This window comes from Centroberyx affinis, unplaced genomic scaffold (assembly GCF_046629955.1).
Source record: "Centroberyx affinis isolate AG114_WGS23_722 - 3 ecotype Tasmania unplaced genomic scaffold, CSIRO-AGI_Caff_v1 ptg004435l_1, whole genome shotgun sequence".
NCBI classification, from domain to species: Eukaryota; Metazoa; Chordata; class Actinopteri; order Beryciformes; family Berycidae; genus Centroberyx; species Centroberyx affinis.
Window position 1 is genome coordinate 1 of NW_027282108.1, and position 21,870 is coordinate 21,870.

The following is a 21,870-nucleotide window of genomic DNA, read 5'->3' on the forward strand; positions in this document are numbered from 1 at the left end:
TTTACTTTTTGTTTCAAATTAGTGTATTGCTAAATGAATAGTAGTTGAAATAACTTCAAGCAAATTTTAAAGATTTATAGGGTCATTATTTTTAAGTGCATCTAAACAATACCAAATATTCTGTCTGTTGAAATACAGTAGCAAAACAATACTTGTGATATATATATATATATATATATTTTTTTTTTTATCAAAAGATGAGTTTTACCTTGTGAAATGCTGAATAACACTTTTTAGCGAACATCTAGGGACCCCATTGGGAGCCATTTGAGGAAAGTCATGCACATTTGAAAAAAAAGAGGTATAAATGACCTGTTGGTGGTTCTAATGTGATGCTGCGTTCCAGAGATGTCAGGAAGTCGGAAATTCTGACTTCTTACAGGGGAAAAAAGCAATGGAAGGCCCTTAAAGTCCAAGTCCAAAATTCCAAGTAAGAAATCAGCAAGTTTTCCTAATGCTGAGGTTTCTGAGATGCAGTTATCTGATATCATGTAATACACTAATTGCAACACAGCTTTACTTTTCACATGCTTATAATCCTTAAAATACACTTCAGTCAAATTTTCATCATTGCATGAACTTAAAGTCACAATCAAACAGCATCTTGCTTCCTTAATGTGATGTATTTCCTGTTGAAACAGGACATAACACAGTGTTCAAACTGTTCAAAAATTTGTAATGGTTATATCGGTTGGAATTTATGTATGCCTACTGGTACATTATTAGGTCACCATTAAAGATTTAATGTTTCCAGGTGATAAAAGTAATGGGATTTTGATATAAAAATACAAGAAAATAAAAATGTTTTTGTTTTTTTTTGGCATTTATTGTTAAATATGTATAGATCATGGCATGGAAAATTATCTAACAAGGTGAAAAAGTTATTTTTCATTTCATTGTGACTTTAAATCTATCAACAAAAAAAAACACGTAGTAAATGGTTAAACATAAATCTGAAATGTAAAGTTGCACTTACAGTTGCTAACTTTCAATGCTAACTAGCTTGCTAACGTCAGATATCATCGACATAACATTAACTGTTGCATGGGGGAAAGTATTTTATGCTCGGCAAAGAAAATCCATGTTTCTCCTCTGTTTTTTTTTGGGTTTTTTTTCAAGCTGGACCATACAGACCAACAGAGGTTGGAATTACAAACTACCAGCTGGGAATTTCCCGACTTCCGACATTGAATGAAACGCAACATCAGAACCGCTGCAGTCACCACCGCTACCACCGAAGCAACCGCCCCTCTCTAACTACCTGCATCCACACTCTGCCACCCTCATCTCTTCATACAGGTATCGTATGGTGACGCGACCGTTCTCCCGGTACATGACCGTGATGGGGTCCAGTTTGATCGGAACGCAGCACGCCATGTTGGCCTTCTTGGGGTTCCTGATGTTGATCAGAGTCTGGATGAGGGCGTGTTTGGACGGGGTCGACTCGTCCGTCAGCGGGTGGTAACACAGGCCGCGACACTCGAAGGCGTCGTATTCGGGCGGCGCCAAAATCCAGCTGTCCCAGCCGATGTCTCTGAAGTTGACTTTGAGCGAGGTCCGTCGGCAGTATTCCCTCTCCGCCTTCCTCCTCTTCCTCCTCGGATGCAGAGCTTCTGGGATCTCGTTCGGAAGCTCGTCCCCTGCGCTCCAGTCGGTCCCCGAGTACAAAATGGTTTCCTCCTCGTGGAGAATCATCTCTCTCAGCTCCTTCTTCGTCTCCCTTTTCCTGCCGCCCAGGTCATCGGAGAAGACGATCAAAGCCGCCGAAGTGTTATCTCCGACGGACGCGCTCACGTCTAAACAGCCCGCTCCGCCTTCAGCGCCGCAGTCCTTCCTGTCCACCAACACGTCGAACGCGCTCGCTCCATGGCCTGATTTGACCCAGCTCTGAATCGCCCTCGTCACATCAAACGACTCCCACGAACTGTGCGACCCGGTCACCTCTTTCCCGACCAGTAGGTGGGTCGTCGTGGGTTCGAGCTCATTGTAATCCACCTCGTAGACTTTGACGGTGGCCTTGACCCTCGACCTAGCGTCCGGGAGGAGGAAGAGCCGTAGCTCGGCAGTGGTGATCTTCTCATGGCAGGGCATGCTGACGTTGAACAGCAGTCTGTGCTTCGACTTGGTGCCGTTTGTCACCGAGTGAGTGATATCTGTTGGAGAGATGTGGAGAAATCATGAGAGTTATTTAACAGAGCGGCTGAGATCCACGCTGTCTGATGTGGGCTTAGAGGCCGACATCGATACGGATGTTTTAAGAATGAAGTCACCGATATTTTGTCACGATATTCAATCTTTTCACCCCCAGAAATGTATTCTTTGCAGGGCGGAAAAGCCTCTGAAACACATCATCGTGTGACACTAAAACTCTCCACTGCACCTATTCAATTTCAAATCCTCAGGCTATTCATCAGATCAAACTTATGCTGAGAACATTGGGCCTTTAAATGAAGAATTCATTTACAAAATACCTTATTGAGTAATCAAATTAATAAACACAGTGTACAAAGAAACTCAAATTGAACTGCAGGTTTACAGACTGTTTTTCTGTAGCTGTGGTCAGGGAGGAACCTCTGTCTTATCAGAGATGGACGACACTGACTGCCGGATATCTTGTATTTAATAAAAGGCCAATATTGGCCCTATATATTGATTTAACCTTTGTATGAAGTATAGATTTAACTATATAAACTATACATTTAGCAGATAGGGAGATCCTCATATGCTTGTCAATTCTATGAGTGCTGGGATTACTGGGAGAAAAGCACCCAGTTAGAAAGGTAAAGAGTTATCTTTATTAACATGAAGTATTTCCCCGGCTACACTGCACATCATCACACAAGTCACACCTCTCTCCTCTCAGGTTAAACTCTTACAGATGTACCTTGGACGGTGAAGCTTCGTATGACATCAGACTGTGGGATCGCGGTGCTGTTGGAGGCATACTTGTTGTAGAGCTCCATCATGAACTGAGGAGGGTAGATCTTGCTGTGATCCTGAGGAACATCTGACAAGTTGAGTTTCCTCAGAAAGCCCTCCTTCATGGTTCCCAGGAGGCTCTCCAACCTGGAGTCCGTGTCTTCCTCCTCCAGGAGGTCCTGCTCCGACAGCCGCGAGTCGTATCCTTCGGTCGTATCCTCTCTTCGGACGTCGTTACTGAGAGGTTTACAGCTGCAGGAGCCGGTGGAAACCACCAGACTCAAACACATCTGGAACAGGAATGTCCTGGAGCTCTGCATTTTGAAATTAGATTCTGTCTAAGCCAATCACTGAGCTGGCACAAACTTTACCTTCTTCTACGGGCTTGAAAACAGACTTTGGGACGGCAAGGTTTGAAAATGGAGATCCCCCATGCAAGGGCCACAGTCCCGAGGTCCGCTCCCATGCTCCCAGAGTAAACAGGGGGACTTGTGTCAACCAAAATAGTAGCCCGGCCGTGCTTATCTCTGCCATTGATGCCTTCTTTTAGGCTTTGTTATCATTAGAGGGCTGGCCGCTAATGAAGACACTGTAAACACTTGACGGCGATAATGAGGGAGGCACTGGAAACTGTGAGGTTACTGACAAACAGACATTTCCATAAAATGTCTTTTCCCAGCTTGAGGGTGAGACTTGGAGGCCAGCGGAGAGCAAACTGCAGATGCTCTGTAGTAAGAAATGCATTCAGCACATTGCATTCTTTGCCGCGATCATCACTGCATATTTCTTACAGGTCAATGTTTTTGTTGACTCACATCCAAGTTTCGAAGCATGCATCATTGCACATCATGTAACTTCGGATACCAAAATGTGCTTTCGAAAGGGTGCAATGACATCAATCACTTTGATTGCTTTAGAGGTGCTGATACTGAAAATAACAGCTTTGATAAAGGCATTGTGCTGCCTGTCTGACGTGTTTTAATTTATTTGAACCTTTATTTAGAAGAAATATCTTGTTTTCAAGAGAGATCTGCTTCAGCCATTAAATATAATTTACAGCCAGCACAGAGTCATACAGTACAGTACAAAGTCATAAATGCAAAAGTAGCACTGTGCATTAGAAATTAGACATATCAATGCACAGATTACGGACATTTGTACCCAGAACTGTGTAAATCTTATTATCAACATTTATCATATTAAATGTGATCAGTTCTAGGAATTTACAGTGGTCAAATAACATCTATTACCAATTGAAATACCAAAATGCGTGCATAAATTGTATTGAATTGTAATTGAATAAAAGTGGCATGAACCTCTATCTCTCCCCTCTTTAGTATTGACCTTGACCTGCCTACCTATCTGACCTTTGTATATTTACACCACGACCTCTCTTTAACCATAACTTACTTCATAGCCCCCCCCCCTTTTTTTTTAATATATATATATATTTTCCTCCCCTTCTATGTATTTTCTTATTTATTTAATTATGTATTATTTAGTTTGTTCGTCGATATGTTGTTGTTTGTTAATCTCTCTTGTTGTTGTAACTGTGAAGCTCCATGTGTTGTACCTGTGTTTTGTTTGTGATACGCTGTTTGATTTGTAAACCTGAAAAAACCCATAAATAAATCATAAAAAAATAAAAAGTGGCATGAAATTTGAAAGAATTTGTGCCATCTTCAGCTCTGATTTGACTTCTGAACCTATAAAAGCTGATAGTACTGAGGATGAAGAACAGTTAATAAATAAGTGTTAAAATCTGAGAGATCTTAGTTTTTTATTTTTTTATTTTGGCTGTTTAGAACAATGGAAAACCTTTATGAACTGGATATAGGTTGGATCACTGTTGTGTTAGAGCAACCGATGACAGAAAGTGTTGTGGATTATTACTTTAACAGACTGCTATTTAAGAGTGGGGTTGCTGCTACTTCCACTGCTAGTCTTCTAGTTAATATCTAGTAATAAATGTGGTCAGGCACATAGCAGTTATGGGTCAACGGTCAAACCAAATCAGTTGCCAGATCAACAAAAGCCTTTAGGGAATCTATTAAAGCTGATAGGCGTGAGAACGGAGATTATTTCATGCCACGGCCAAGAGGAAACAAAGCCCGGGTGGTGGCAGCCTCCGTCCCTCCATGTCCTGTGTTTCCTCGATGGGCTGGATGGCGGGACTTGGCCCTGGGGGGTCCGAGCCCACAGCAGAAGCCAATGAGTCCGGGGACGTTGGCCTGAGTCCGGGCTATCTCGCACTTTCTCTCTTTCACACAGTCACTCAGTATTTGGTTCATGCCGGGTTTCATAAAAATGCCTTTATTGTGGCCCTTTCATGCTGTTCGCAGTTCCTCTTTATGGAGTCAATCAGCGATGAAAGGCGACGACAATATCTACTGGCAGGGAGACAGCATGTACTGTAGGCACGCAGGAGGAAAACCAACACACTGTAGACTGAGAACTGGGCTGAGAAAGACTGCTGGGAAACTTGTACTGGAATGAAAAAAATGTGCAGAAATAGCCTTTTACATTAAGTTAGGATTCAACAGTTCCTTATATTTTTGTATTAAAGCTGGCGATAGCTGGTATTCAACATCTTTTCCATTTTCATGCCAAATCAGAAATAAAATTAGAAATATTCAATGTTTCCCCCTGAGTTTTCTTCTCATCAGGGTGGAAAAGCCTCTGAAACAGCGTTCAGAGCATCATGGGACACTAAAACTCTCCACTGAAACCAGACTGATGAAATTCTTTTAGTGTCAGCAGCTCTTTAAGGCAGAGTGACCCACCACACCTGTTCAATGGTAGAGAAACTCTGGGATACATTACTGCCTTTAAATGAAGAATTAATTTACAAAAACACATAACTGAACAATTAAATGAATAACTAAAATTTGCAACTACATTCAAATGTCATGTCAGGTTTTCTAGACTGTTTTTGTGTAGCCAATAAAGGCCAATATCGACCCGATATACAGCAACAAACCAGTATATCGGTCAAACTCTAAATTAAATATGTATATCTATTGTGTATTTGCATTTACATATTGTATATATCAATAGTATAGCATCCTATAAAATAAAAGATACTACAAATATATATATATATATTTGTCTGTATGTACAATTCAGTTTATTTCCATACCAAGCATACATTATGTCTATGATTTGTTAAAGCACACATCATGTAACTGAGTGACAAAAAGCCTACACAAAGTATTCAATACACTTAACTCATACAATCATGAAAGGGTGGATACAAATACACCCGTTTTTAGTAACTGCAGAAATCTACTGTACATCTTACAAACTGTACATGTCATTTTGGATATACTTATGTACTAGAGGTAAATAATGAAAAGCCATAGGAAAGTAATAATAACATTTCTGAATTAATCCTTTCAACTGTTGCAGAATGGACAGTAGGTGGCAGCAAAGCACCATTTTTCCTCTGTGGGAACAACCAGGAAACCAAGCTACAGCATGTTTCTATTACATTTATTTCTCAGTATGTGTGTTCATCATCACCGCATTATATACAATATATAAACAAAAGACTATTGAAATACAGTTTGAAGATTACCTCTCATGCCTGAATAACATTTCTTGTTGATATACGGGAGACGTTCAGCTACAATGATGCGACGCTCGGAGAGACGCATCATCACATATTTACAAAACAGAAGTACCATTTAGTTGCATTAGTAACTATTTACATGACAAGGGTTGGTTAGTTTGGTAGGGTGTGAATGGGAACGTGCTGCAGTGCAGGCTCCGCATCAAAAACCCTGTTGAGTCTGTGAGTCAGTGTGCAGTTTATCAGTTTATGGCAAAAGTCCAGTATTCAGTTCTGAAGTCTGCAGGACTGAGGCGAGCAGCGAACTCGATACAGAGGATACTGGTGTCAGAAGGTTTCAGAAAACTGTCAAAACACAGACTGTCTGGAGCTGAGTTCATTAAAAAAAACGGACCCAAACGGGTGAAGAAACCTTTAAGGGTTCCACCTGCAGGGCTGCAGTCAAGGTTGCCTGAGCCGAGTCCGAGTCATTTTCAAGACCGAGTCGAGTTTCAGTCCAGGACCAGGTCGAGTCGAGACTGAGACCAGAGAAATATCGAGTCCTATTCAAGACCAAAATAGGCAAGAGACCATGTACATGTCTTTCCAAATGTAAAAATAATACTGAAGGCGTTTCTTAAGGATGAACAGAGATGTAGATCTATCTTCAGGAACTCTGGACTAAACCCTTCAACATCCAACTAATCAATGCATAGAAGTTTTAGGACCATTACACACATTTCTACAGGTGTAATCCCTTAGGAGAAAATAAACAAAGGTTGACCAAGTGGAGAAAATTTGTACACGTGGGGAAAAACTCAAGTCAGAACCCAAATAGTTGCCGAGACCAAGAAGAAAAGTCAGAGAAGTCAAAAAAAAGAGTTCTGGAAACCCGACTCAAGACCAAGACCGGACTCAGGAACTACACCACTGCCAGCCGTATATTCTCAAAGCTCTTTGATCCAAAAGACACCTTCCTGCTACACGCTTAATCTACAGTTAAGTCCTCCTTTCATCCTCATGGATCGCAGGTCCTACCGGCAGGCGCAGGTGTCCACCGACATGCCGGGGTAAACCTTCAGCACCATGTTCCTGCTCGGGTCGAGGAAAAGCACGCTGAGCGGACTCATCTTGTCCGGGACGCAGCAGGGTTCGGGAACGCCGGGGACGATTCCCACGGCTCTGACGATGCTCTGGATGGTGGCGTGGTTGGAGGGACGAACCACCTGAGGAAGGGAAAAGGGATTATTAACTTATCCATTTGCTAAAAGAGTCTAACAAGAAGGCAGAAATCCAGAAAGAGGTCAACTGATGCAAAGAAAGGACTGAAATTTATTTATGTAAGGTGCAAAAGTGACAAAAAAGTGCAAAAACTATGATGGTCTGTGACTGAAACATTTTCCGGTGTGCCCTTTTTTAGTTTTTGAACTTTTTTGTCACTTTTGCTGTTTTCTTTTGATAATAGACCTTTTTATTGATTTATTGCTCTTGCTTCTTATGATATTATCTTCACTTTTAAATATTTATGTCCCCTTTTTTTAAAAAATCAATGTGTAATTGTGAATTTTGACTAAATCTGTAACATACAGGGCTCATCTACAAAAGAGACTTTGGTCTCAGTATGAATTACAATTAATTACAGCAATTATTTTGTTATTTATTGTATTAAATATAACTATGTCTTAGGTAGTTGCAGCTGATGTGGGTTAGTGTGTAGGAGCATGTGTGTGTGCAGGGAGTGTGTGAGTGTGTGTGTGTATGTGTGTATTGTAGATGAGGGCATTTCAGTGATGAATGTGTGAGTGTGCAGATTGCTGTATTATTGTATTATCTGTTGTTTCCCGTTATATAATCTGCATGCTTTGTTTTTCTGCACTTGAATTTCATCAGAAATTCCCCTAAAATAATAAAGCCACTCTTGAACCTTCGGATATAACAGCTTTGGCGAGCTTGACAATAAAAACAAAGAGAACTGACTCTCTGACTCACTTTGGGGATGGGGAATCCGCAGGTCCCGGCGCAGTAGTAAGCATCGAACGACTTGGGGGCCAAAACCCATTCGCTCCAGCCGATGTCGGCGAAGTCGACCCGGAGGTATCGCCTGGCGCAGACCCGCGGCTCGCTCCACTGCCGCCGCCTGGCCTTCTTCATGGTCCTCTCGTCGAAGCTCAGCACCTGGGGCTTACTCAGGCCCTCGCTGCTCTCCTGACCCTGCTTTCGCCCCGGTTTCACCGCCACTTTGGCCTTGGCGGGGAAGTACGTGCTCTGCCAAAGCTCGTGGTTCTTCAAGGTGTTGAACTGAAGCTCCGGGAGGTCGTTGGTTTGGATCTGGCCCAGAGGGGAGGGAGGCAGCTCCCTCCGGATCCTCGAGGCCGAGGCCGAAGGGGGCGCGTCCGGTAAGCGCGCCGGGTCCTCGCCGACGGAGAAGGGTCCGTACCGCTGGAGTGACATGGCCACACTGTTGGGTTCATCGATGGCCCGGTCATCAGCGTATACTAGTATATACGGCAGGTTGGCTGACGAGAGGCGCTCTTGGCTGGGAGGGTTCCTCTGCTGTGGCCGGGACGTCCCAAATCCCAAATCAAACTCTACCGTGACCACGAGCTCATTGACGTCCCTGGCGTGTTTCACCACCGCTGTGATATCCCGGCTTTGCCAAGAGCCTCTCTTGAAATGAGCCAGAGTGACGTTTCCCAGCGGCGTTGCGAAAGCCGAGTTCGGGGACATTCCACGGAAGAGGAGCTGCGGCGAGGGAGGCTGGGGATGCTGGAGGCTGCCGGACGCCGAGGGGCTGCGGGAGCGCCGGAAACACCAGGGCCGCTGGTGGTGGCGGGGCCGCTTGCACAGGACGTGAAAGGAGGCGGACAGGATGTGCTCCGACTCTTGGATGGAGGACAGGTTGAACCGGAACCAGTCTTTACCCTGCGAGACTCCTGCGAGGGATTGGAAGGAAATTAGAAGAAGAATGAAACGGCTGACGAGGAAAAAAGATCCTTCAAGCTGTTAAAACAACTTGAAGTCTCAGATGTCATGGCTCTTTAAAGATATTTACAGATGCAAATCATTCTACACATCTAACACACATCAAATGTTTTCCTCATTTCTCCAAAATGTCCACTTTTCAGCTTGACCACCATGCAATTTTGAGTTTGTACAAAGGGAATTGAAAGGGTTTTAAAAGAGTAAGAAGTCTGAGAATTTTCTCAACCTATAGAGGTGCATTTAATCATTCAATTTACGAGGTTTTCACACGATAACAGCAGTATGTTTGTAGTGAGGTGCTGGTGCTTCAACCTAAATTACTTTTCAAAATGATGCTCAGGGGAAATGCCAAGACGAAGGGTCTTGCTCTGAAACGCTTAGACCAATAAAGATGATTGAAGGGATCAAGTTGCCGCCCTGAACCTTTTTCCCTCTCTTTCTGTCTTTCTTTCTTTCTTTCTTTCTTTCCCATCATCTTTTCAACATCATTGCCCAACACATTTGATTGAAAATGAAAAACAACAGCATCCAATATATCTTGCTCAACACATCTGATTGACACAAACAACGGCATGGAAAACATTAAGCGATGACCAAAACCTCATCCTAGGTCTCTACACTCTTGAAGTTCAACCTTGTCTCCCAGACTTCCACCGCAGCCTGAAAGACAAACACTGGATCCGTCCAGTAGGTCTGTACCATATGGAAGTGCTTATAGTGGAGAGCTCCTCTGAGGCTTTTCCCTGTGCAGCCAGTGTCTGGGTGTGATAATAGGCTCTTGTCTAACACCTAGACTCTTATTGCTACTGGGGAACTAACGGTGCTCCAGACTTCAGTCCCCCAGTTCACTAAATCACAACACCAGCGGAGCATGGAGGTGAAGATATTTGGCCTGAAGGGCAGAGAGAGAGAGAGCGGCTCTGTGATTGACAAAACACCTGCATGTAGGATGTTTCCGATTTCCTAATGATGAAATATTCAAGACCAGGGCGGTGGTGGAGCGCAACGTTTGTGTACATAACTTGACGTTTCTCATGTAATCTGACTTCTCTGCTTTTGTTTTATTTCTTCTATACCTTTTTATTCTGTGAAAACAGAAAGAGAGACACATCTATATTCAGTTTACCCTCCTTTTTATGACCAAAATCCATAGTATCTCTCATAGTAAGTAGCATTAAACTGGTGTAATCAATATGAATGTAGGGTTTTTACAGGGAAAAAGATTAAATTACTACTTTTCTGACAATAAAATGGATTTATGTCTATAATAATGGCTGTGATGCATTATAATGATCACCGACTGGAGATCATAGTTTACCCACCTTCTTATTTAGCACATCATTGTTCATGATGAGGGCTTCACCAATACAGTATGTTTCCAAAGTAGGTATACAATTTTCAATAATAGGTGTGACAAAGCTGTTTAATTTTTGTCGTTTTTAAGTTATTTTGTCATTTTAACAGAACAATTAAAAATTCAATAGTCCATAAATAATGAGCATAAAATGGAATCAGGATTTTTTTTTAAATAATACAGTGAGTATTAATGATGTTTATAAAAATGTATACCTACTTTTTAAACATTTTTGAGTCCCTGCATCCACATTAGACTATCCTACCTACATGAAGCACAAGCAAAATTAATTTCGGCTGGATCAAGCGTTTTGTCCAGTCCAGCAACTCTGTTACCAGGAGAAATAAACGCTCGGAGTCTCTCACCCGGGACAGCTTTAAAACTCCTCACGGTGTTCCCGTCCTTCTGGCTGTGCGGCTCTTTGCTGTACTTTTCGTACACTTTGAACATGTTGATGGAGACCATGTCCCGGTTCGCGCTTTCGTGCGCAAAGGCGCGCTGCTCTGTAGGCTTTGGGGCATCGGCGCCTTGACGCGCGGCTTCACCGAGATCCTCTGACAGGACTTTCCCCCAGCTGGACTCCAAAATCACCAAGAAATGCAGAATATGTAAAAGCGTGCTCGCCATAGCTGATGTTCTTGGATATTATTCCATTCAAAGAGACTTGGAAAAAACGTCTGTGTGTGCGTAAAAACCAGAAGAATCAAAGAAGCGATGCCTTTCTGTCTCCTTCTGTCTGCTCGCTCGCTGGTTGATGCCCGCCCAGACTCCCGGCCGGTATCCAGGTAATCGGTGACAGCCCCGCACTCCACGGTTCACGGTCTGCAGCCGTTTCTACAATGGGAGGAGACCGGGGGTGGACGCACGCATGAACCACTGCTGCATGACAGATGGTGACGCTTTGGAGCGCGCAGCCAACGAGAGCGAGCACTTTTCTTCTGCAGTTGTATTGGATGAGCTGCAAGACCGAGTTCACTTCATTCCACAAGAGTCTGACTGCCTGGAAATATCTGCTTTTAGGTGAATTCATCAATAAAGTTCAGAGCAGAACAGCTTTCTAAGACAGTGTTTTACCTATATTGTAAATATGCAACTCCAATCAACTCCATCAAATGATGTTTTTCCTCTAAAAGAAGAGTCCGTTCCATCAGAGAGAGAGAGAGAGAGAGAGAGAGAGAGTAGGGAAACTGAATAGGAATCTGGTGGGATTTAAGCCTGTGACCATCAGGGGCACACCGGGTCAGGACATGGGGGTTTTAAAGCTGCAATATGAATCTTTTTTCACATTAAAACAATAAACAATAAATAAATAGGATATATTCTATGTTATCTGTCTGTGATGCAGTGTGTTCATGCCTAAATTGCCCCGTTTTTCACTGCTTTTCAATGATGTCCAGGACATTTTGGTGCGTTTACCATGTCCTGTGGGCGGGGCCAGCAGTAAACCGGTTGTGGCATTCAAGGTGAGGCTAGCAGCCACAGAGCAGGAAGTCACAGCAACAACAACAATGGAGGGAAGCAGGAAGAAAAAAGGTACAGCAAAGCTAAACGTGCGGCAGGCAAAAGATGTTCAAAAACAGGATGAACATCAGCGTTGCTTTTTTTTTTTTATCGCAGACTGGCTGTGTTCACCGCCTGCTTCTAAAAATTGTCAGTGTTAATTTAACTGTAAAAATGATCAATATGCCATAAATCCACACCTATCAGAGTTAATTGAACACTTTTAGATAGTTTTGAGCAGCCGGTTCAGAGCCATATCAGCTCTATGAGTGGACAAACAACTGTCACTGTCACAACACTTGTCACTCATCAGGATGAGTGACAAGTGTTGGGGCGGGAACATGACCAACTGAAGAGGAAGAGGGCGGGACTAACAATCCACTTCATGCCTCTAAAAGTTGCATATTGCAGCTTTAAGATTTCTTCGTCCCAGTCTTGTTTTCCAGCGTGTTCATGAATAAAAGAGAGAACCGAGTGCCGCCTGGCTTCTTTTTTGTGGTTGTGATGTGAGGTGAACGGCGGCACAATGGCTTCCCTGTGAGAGAGGTGGTGACAGGCGAGGTCAGACGCCTATTAAAATACCTCCTACCGGTCCTGAGGGGGATCACAGGGGCTCTTTGACACCGCCGGGCTTCTGCATGTCCTACAGCAGTGATAAAGGACTCCGCTGGGACTGGGATCCCCTTCAGTAAAGCCCGGTGTGTTTAAAGGTGCTGTGTGTTCAGCGCAGATAGCATCAGTCTAGACCGAGGGCGCGATCAAACACTATTACCGCCCGCTGAGGGACTAATTGGTTTTTTTCTGGGGTTACAAAACGAATCCTGCCCTTGTGACTGTTCTCTCTTTGATGAATTAGATGTTTTTTTGTGCGGTTTCAATACAAAATTGACATTTGGAAATGGGGATGATTCATTTTGTTAGACTTAAGTAGCTCTTAATGTCATTTTTATCAAGCTCCTTATAAAACTATTCATTCTGTCAGTGAAGCTGTTTATTTGTTGTATTATTTTAAATATCATTGATTCTTGTAATATATTAATTTTACTCTAATTACTTGTTTTATCATCCTCAGCACTCACTAATTGTCTTATTCCTATTTAAACTTTAGTCTCTCCTGTGTTGACGAGCCAGTTTCCCCATAGGGATCATTCAAGTTTCACCTAATCTAATCTAATGTAATCTAATGTAATCTAATCTAGCGCTTCATATTCTTTAGCCTTACATGTAGAGACACAGATGTAGAGAATGTACAATATTTGCATCTTGTAGTGTTTAAAATCTTTTCAATAAATCCTTTTTTTTACCTCAAGGTTTCATCCAAAAATGAATCGTATTAAAATAACCTGAAAAGAGGAAATTACACTCTACAGCATCTGGTATGAAAGTTCAGGGAAACCTACTTAAGCGATACTTTCTAGGAAAACAGCCTTTAATCAGCAAGTTAAATGAGTTCTTAGTACTCGCCTCTAATGTCATCACACAATCAAATCATCCCCTGTCCTGCCCTCGCCTTTGAGGTCATGATGTTTTGAATTCTTTGTGTACAAGGTTGTCATTGTTTCCTTTTTTGTGTCCCTGTATGATTGTTGAACGTCTCTTTGGTGCAAAATGGCGGCTCTAGAAAGAAGAAGCCCTCGCTCTTTGGTTCTGAGGGACTGACACCAAAACCTGACGATTACCGCTGATGTTTTACATCCTGAAACATTTTCTTATATCAAACTCCACTGTAGCTGCTGGAAATATCACATTATCCAAGAAAAACACACCACCAAACAATAAAAAATGGACCCAGAAATGTAACGTACATCACCAATCGCTGCTTTTTTTTAAGTGTTACGGTGTTCTAGGGCAGTGATTCTCAACCTTTTTCATATCAAGGACCCCTAATGTAGTCCACATTAGGGCCATGGACCCCCATTTGATGAGATTTTGTCTCTCGGACCCAAATCTGAGAATATTTTTATTGTCAGATATGATTTTGTCCAGAACTCCATGACTATCTGTATTGTAGGTAGAGAGATAACAGAGAAACTATGATCAAAACAGTCATTCTTCTACATTCTCTAATTGTGTTAACTTCTTGTAAATGAAATAATGGTGAAGTTTATCAATTCATCAATTTGCTGGGGACCCCCTGGAACCCCCTCAAGGACCTCTGGTGGTCCCCGGACCCCACGTTGAGAACCACTGTTGTTTTCCTTTAATAAACAAACAAACAAGCAACAAAAAGTTCTCCATTCTGTACTGTCAGGCTGCTGTGAGGAGGAACAGCTTCATTTTTTGGGGGGGAATCACTGAGGCTGAAAAGGTTAAGAGCTGCTGTTGTAGTACAGTAATAGAAGTAGCAGACACAGGCCAAAATTCATGGCCCCTCTTGCACATTAAGATCCATTAAAAAAAATGTCATCTTGTATGACATCATGGATGAGTCACCTCTCCTCCTCCTCCTCCTCCTCCTCCTCCTCCTAATGCGAGGACGACAGGGTGAAATAAAAAAGCGTAACCCCCCAAAAATATGCTCTCATTCACAGAATATTTGCCTGTGGTGCTCATCAGGCCGGGAGGACAGACGAGCCCACCGTGTTTCTTTTGGCCCGGGACCCCATCCTCTCTTCCTCCTCCTCCCCCCCCTCCTCCTCCTCCTCCTCCTCCTCCTCTCTTTGACTTGTTTTCATACTGCTGGCTGCAGCTGAATGACCATTCACACTCACTGCTGATGGATATGGATGTTGGTGTGTGTGTGTGTGTGTGTGTGTGAGAGAGAGAGAGAGAGAGAGAGAGAGTCAGTCTGAGGGCCATGACATCCCCCCGTCTGATGTCTGCCAAGCCATCCATCCATACACACACACACACACACACACACACACACACACACACACACAAACACACACACTCTAGTCTGGGTTCTGTGCCATACCTCCCTCATAGAGAGCCATAGTTATGCCAGTTCAACACTCATCAACATCACTCCAACAAAAATGACAGGTCCACACACACACTCACACTCTCTCTCTCTCTCTCTCTTTCTCTCTCTCTCTCTTACACACACACACACACACACACAGACCCCCCCCCTCCTCCTCTCCCCAGGAGATATCCGGTTGTCTCATGCATTAGCGTTGCAGTATCCGCGGCGGTGCCAGCTGAGAGTGGAATGTCTGCTGGAGTCGGAGGAAACTTGTGCATGACAAATTTATGACTGCAAATCACCGCAATTTGCCAGACTTTAAAACAACTGACATCTGAGCAGAACTGGACCGCATTTACTCATTCCCCCGCAGCACCTGGGCCGCCTGCTGACAGGAGAATCATCACTCTGTGTGTGTGTGTGTGTGTGTGTGTGTGTGTGAGAGAGAGAGTGAGAGGGTGTGAGAAAGTGTGTATGTGTCTGTTGAGTATCTGTGTTCATATAATGGACAGTGCTTTTGTAGTTTGGTTTGTGCTGGGTTCTCCGTGTGTGTGTGTGTGTGTGTGTGTGTGTGTGTGTATTGGTACAGGCAATTGGTTCTCAATCATGTGCCATTGAAGTCCAACCGTTTCATTCCAAACACTACAGCAGCTGATTCCACTGACGCTGATTAGGATTCAACTTCAACCAGAGAGGGGGAACTGATCAGTGAAATCAGCTGCTGTTGTGTTCGGTTGGAGTGAAAACCTGCAGACTCTTTCAGTGAATGTCCAACACAACACAAGTGGGAAGTGGGCGTGTTGGTAAGGATGCAGGTTTTGCTTTCAATGCTCCAAGACTGGTTTCCTGGACGAGGATTAAGCTACGGAAGCCGAGACAGCCGCGCTTACAATTTTTTTTTTTTAATGCCGTTATCTCAATATCACGAGTTAATTATCTCGTGATCTCGAGAAAACAAGCTTTGTTATCTCGAGATAACGAGATATTCAACCCATTATCGTGAGAAAACAAAATGTCGTTTCCTCTTATTACTTCTAATGTTTATCAGAGTTCAGGAGTGCCATGCCAGCATGCAGAGATGGCGTCTTGACAACTGTAGCAACTGATTTAAGCTGAAAATCGTAACTGCAGCAAACAAAACTACACATTTATGCCTTGACTTCCTGTTCAGTTCTGAATCCTCCCCGACAGTCATGACAGTGATCTTGAAGCCTGAAATCAGCTGTGATCAAATGAGCCAGACACTCATTTTCGAGTTCTCCATAATTATCCCGTGATCTCGAGAAAACAAATGTTGTTTTCTCGTGATAAATGATCTCGTTATCTCGAGAAATCTGCCTTGTTTTCTCGCGATAACGAGATAAATGAACCCATTATCTTGAGAAAACGAGCTTTGTTATCTCGAGATAACTAAATAATTAACTCGTGATCTCAAGATAACAGCATTAAAAAAATAATTGCAAGCACGGCCGTTCTCGGCTTCCGTATTAAGCCTAGTCCTAGACTAAGAACTTTTTCTTTAGTCTAGGACTAGCTTGAGAAGAGTCAGCTCAGTTACAAACTGTGAGCTAGCTAAGTAGCCAGCAGGCTCATTTAGCAAAGCAACCAATGTTAATGTTAACAGTCTACTTTCTATTAAATAGCTAGTTAGCTAGTGCGCAAATCAGGGATGTTTACAAGAAGGCAGTTGGCTGACCAGATGCTACAGCTAACCAGCGGACATTATATAAACACAAAATTGATCAGACATATCGGTGGCGACGTGATCAGTTCCCAGTCAGAAACATCACAGAATTTATTTTTTTTTTTTTAAATTTTTAACACTTTTTTGGGCATTTTTTTCCTTCATTAGGGGGCGATCACACCGAGAAGCATCGCTAGAAACGCGTTGCCACCAAACCCGTTTGTTTTTCCTGTGGTACGGCGCGCCTGCCGCCATGTCTGTTCATTTCTGTCGAGACGGACAGGTTGTATTTTTAGAAACATACTCAGCTGTTCTCAGCCGCTGCCCAAGAGCTGAAGAGCTCCAACATGGCCTCCAGAGGGTGCGTTACATCACCTGAAAGCTCTCTACATTGTCTGACTGGTGTTTGCTTCCTGCTTGGCCTCTCTCCTCGCCGTCTGCGCCCCTGGACAGATGTGTGGTTGACCCCGTGCCACGGCGCTGTCAGAGCCACACATGACGCCCGGCCATTCATCATCCCGCTGCAGACACTGGGGCTTGATGACTAACCGAGGTAATGAGCTGCTCTCGGCAGCGCGAGGCTTCCCTCCCCGGATCCAACTAGCATGTGCGGAATCCAAAACCACAAGAAGAACCCCGACCAGCCCCACGCCGCACACGGCTCCACCCCCATGTGGCTCCACGCAGACAAGGCCAGCAATCAACGTGATGGATTTCAGCCCTGACACGCTTTTCCTCAAGTGACCCAATTAGGAAAATAGTTTTGCGGGTTGTTTTTTCTTTCTTTCTTTCTTTCTTTCTTTAACTAAGCTTACTCTCATTGTGACTTACCGTCTGACTTATCCAGCGGTCGACGTGCTAGTGTAGGCTACAGCCAGAAGATGGAGTGACTTTGAAGAGGAAATTTAGATTCATTACGGAGTGAAGAGTTGGGTGGGGGGGGGAAATCCCTTTGCACAAAAGGAAAGTGAGAAACCAGATCTGAAGATAGAGGCTAGAGGTGCTCAACTGGAAAACCAAAGGAAGACAAAGGCGCAAAAAGGCTAAAAAAAAATAGAAAAAACGAGTTAGCTGTGTCCTTCTTCATAGCACTAACAAACCAGATGCTTCAACAGATTTCCAAAGTTTGAAGAACTTTGAGGTAAAAAACATACATTTCTCACTCAGATCTTACATCTCAGGTCACCAAACACAAAGGGACCGTGTAGTTTCACTGTCACAGAACCATTATAGCTGCAGCCCAAACCTTACAATCTCACTTTAAACCGAGCGTCACTGTGTGATCGTGTGACTGATGGGTCTGAATTTTTCTCCCTCACATTATGTTTGAGAAAGCCTTTCATTAGCAAACGGTGATCACTCTCCTCCAGTGTTTTTTTTCGAGACTGCAATTTTCTCCCAGCTAATCGAGCTGAGCGAGTTGTGTGTTGGCAATTCGTCCTCAGAGACTCCCGTCTGAGAACAATCATATACGATGTGTTTGTCAGTTATTTGAAAAATTGACAACAAGCTCAAATTGCACCTATTATTCACATCTTAGGCTTCTGGAACAGCTGTATTTTAAAAGCCAGACAGTGATTGCATATCTTCCTTTGCCAATGGGAATGGTTCGCAGCACCAGGCGCTCGAGCTGGTTTCACACTCCAGGACCAGACTGGACTCGAACTTGGCTTCACCTCGTTAACTCTCTCTCTTCTCTCCTTCTTCTTAACTGTCTCCAGATTATCTTTTTGTTTTGTCAGTATAGGAGGAAGACCAGAAAGTATGAAGCCATGACTGGAAAGAGCACACACACTACGGTTTTAGATTCTGTTGGTTTGTACTGCTACAGTATTGGACACCAAAAAAGTGTAGTTACAGACTGTTGATTTGACAAAAAGCAAATAAGGTACCATCATTGCTGCATTTTGGGTAAATACAAGATTATGCAAACTTTATGGATTTTCATTACGTAATATTTACTCAAGTACTGTACTTAAGTACAATTCTGAGGTACTTGTACTTTACTTGAGTATTTCCATTTTATGCTACTTTGTACTTATACTCCACTACATTTTAGAGGGAAATATTGTACTTTTTACTCCATTACATTTATTTCACAGCTATACTTACTAGTTACTTTTCAGATCAATATTTTATATTTAAAACATTTGATAATCTTTATAAAATAACTATAAAATAGCATTGTTATAGATTAGACTACCCAAAAGTATAGCTAAATTGTTAAGATTAGCTTCACGTTGACAACTTTAAAATGCTGCTTACATGTACATGTATGTCAATAAATCAGTATTAATATTCCAATAATTTATGAAAAATATAACTCTCTAAATGGGGACAGTTTGCATAATGAGTATGTTTACTTTGATACTCTAAGTACATTTTGCTGCCAATACTTATGCACTTTTACTTAAGTAAGATTTTGAATGCAGGACTTTTACTTGTAATGGAGTATCTTCACATTGTTGTATTGCTACTTTTACTGAAGTAAAAGATCTCAGTACTTCTTCCACCACTGCTTGCTCCTCAGCCTTTCTGTAAATACATCAAGAGACTCCAGAGCTGCAGCAGATCCACCAGAGCAGCTTCAAGTGACAACTGTAAAGTTTCATTCTGCAAAACATCTTTTTGCTCAGACAGCTTTTTCTGTGAAAGGAGCAAAGTCCTGGAACTCGCTGCCTGATCACTTGAAATCTGCTGCAGACCACTTTTAAGAGAGTTACCAAATCCTCCTGGTTCATTCAGCAACAAACTTGTACTTATGTCTAGTTTTCTGCAGTTATGTTACTACTAAATGTGTGTTTTATGGTATCTTCTTGTACTCAGTTTACCTTTTTTTCCCTCCTTCCTCCTTTCTTTCCTTTTTTTCTTTTTACCTTGTGCTCTATTGTATCTTGCTGTACTCGGTTTACCTTCTTTTTACCTCACTGTTTTAATCTCTTACTCTCACAAAAGCCCTTCTAGGGACGGGTGTTGTAAATGAGCATCCGCTATGAACACTATGATACTTGCATCGGATAGCTGTTCTCAGTTTGTCTATGTATATTGTATCTGTCCCTATCAAATAAACCATAAATAAATAAATCACTTTTACCCTGCCATAGGTCTTCCCTCTTTAAAGCTTCAACATGCAAGTTTTCCTAATTTTCAGTCCCGCCCACCTCCCCCTCAGTTGGTCAAGTTCCTGCCCCAACACCTGTCACTCATCTTGATGAAACAGCATCTAGCCTGAGGGTCAGGGTTAGGGTCATCAAGGGTCAATAAAGCCTTCAGACGGAGAATGCCACCAATCTACAGTTTTACGAAAAGGAACACTGATGTTCACTGTGTTTTTGAACAGTTCTCTGCTGCACATTTAGCTTTGTTGTTGTTGTTTTGTTTCTTACTGCTTTACCGCCATTGTTGTTGTTGCTGTGACTTCCTGCTCTGTGGCAGCTAGCCTCGCCTTGATAGCCACACCCAGCTCACAGCAGGCCACGCCCACAGGACGTGGTAAACACCTTAACAATGGTTCTCAACGTGGGGTCCGGGGACCACCAGGGGTCTTTGAGGGGGTTCCAGGGGGTCCCCAGGAAATGATGAATTGTTAAACTTCACCATTATTTAATTTACAAGAAGTTAACACAATTAGAGTATGCAGAAGAATGACTGTTTTGATCATAGTTTCACTGTTATCTCTCTACCTACAATACAGATAGTCATGGAAAACAAAATCATATCTAACAATGCAAATATTCTCAGATTTGGGTCAAATGGGGGTCCGTGGGCCTAATGTGGACTACATTAGCGGTCCTTGATATGAAAAAGGTTGAGAATCACTGCCCTAAAACATCCCGAACATCATTGAATCATCATCATTGCACTGAAATGGAGAGTTTAAGAATGTATATAAAGGGTCCCAGTCAGATACAGACTGATCATGTATGATATATTCTATTTATTTATTGTTATTTTAATGTCAGAAAAGTTGCATAATGCAGTTTTAAAGTCTGTTAGCATGCTACATAACCGTTGTAGAAGCCCCCACACCCTGCATCTATCCTGCTTCACAACTGAACAGTGGTTCCCATTGCAGAAGTTCCTGTCCTGTGTTAGTACTATTTACAGAGGTAACCACTGTAGAAGTAGCACCCTGCATCCAAACCGCATTAGTGCAATGTTAATTAAACAAATGCCTCTTTCTGCTGGAACAACACAGCAGCAGCAACTTTTAAAAGTGGAACCAAGCAGACACACCACCAGTCAACAGTCTGGACCCACCTGACTGAATGTTCTGTGTTTCTCATTCTCTTAAAGCCATTTTGATCTAAAGGCTTCTGCTTAAATACGTGAAATTAATTTCTTAGACCATTGATTCTCAACCTTTTTCATATCCAGGACCCCTAATTTAGTCCACATTAGAGCCATGGACCCCCATTTGATGAGATTTTGTCTCTCGGACCCAAATCTGAGAATATTTTTATTGTCAGATATGATTTTGTCCAGAATTCCATGACTATCTGTATTGTAGGTAGAGAGATATCAGAGAAACTATGATCAAAACAGTCATTCTTCTACATTCTCTAATTATGTTAACGTCTCGTAAATGAAATAATGGTGAAGTTTAACAATTCATCAATTTTCTGTGGACCCCCTGGAACCCCCTCAAGGACCCCTGGTGGTGCCCGGACCCCACGTTGAGAACCGCTGTCTTAGACAAATATAAACAGTGAAGTTGATCCTATGTATGAATTTCTTTCCAAAGCCTTTCCAAAGTAGGCGGCTACTTTAAAGAATCTAAAATATAAGATAGTTTTGATTTGTTTAACACTTTTTTGGTCGCTGCATAAGTCCATTTGTGTTATTTCATAGTTTTGATAGTTTTACTGTTATTTGTATAGAAAAATGTGTTCAAACTTTTGACTGGTAGTGTATTAAGAACTGTTAACCAGGCCCAAACAGAGCAGTTCAGTTCACTTCAGTCTGGTTTGGTT

General features: G+C 42.6%; 2 protein-coding genes across 3 annotated transcripts; both read right to left on the reverse strand.

Moving 5' to 3' along the window:
• Positions 1 to 1,257: 1,257 nt before the first annotated feature.
• On the reverse strand, positions 1,258 to 3,385 carry LOC139665064 (growth/differentiation factor 2-like). Of its 2 annotated transcripts, XM_071544018.1 has the most exons (3): positions 3,291 to 3,385; positions 2,885 to 3,225; positions 1,258 to 2,153 (listed from the first exon to the last, which is right to left on the reverse strand). In XM_071544018.1, the coding sequence occupies exons 1-3, from the start codon at positions 3,383 to 3,385 to the stop codon at positions 1,258 to 1,260; spliced, it is 1,332 nt and encodes a 443-aa protein (XP_071400119.1). The 2 variants fall into 2 exon arrangements, with proteins under 2 accessions (XP_071400119.1, XP_071400120.1); XM_071544019.1 differs by lacking the exon at positions 3,291 to 3,385 and having other exon boundaries at positions 2,885 to 3,239.
• Positions 3,386 to 6,896: 3,511 nt separating this feature from the next.
• Positions 6,897 to 11,459, reverse strand: LOC139665063 (growth/differentiation factor 10-like). Its single transcript, XM_071544017.1, is given in 3 exon segments — positions 6,897 to 7,695; positions 8,459 to 9,402; positions 11,171 to 11,459. Coding segments are annotated over 3 exon segments (1,425 nt in total). The 3' UTR covers positions 6,897 to 7,503.
• Between the last annotated feature and the right edge of the window lie 10,411 nt (positions 11,460 to 21,870).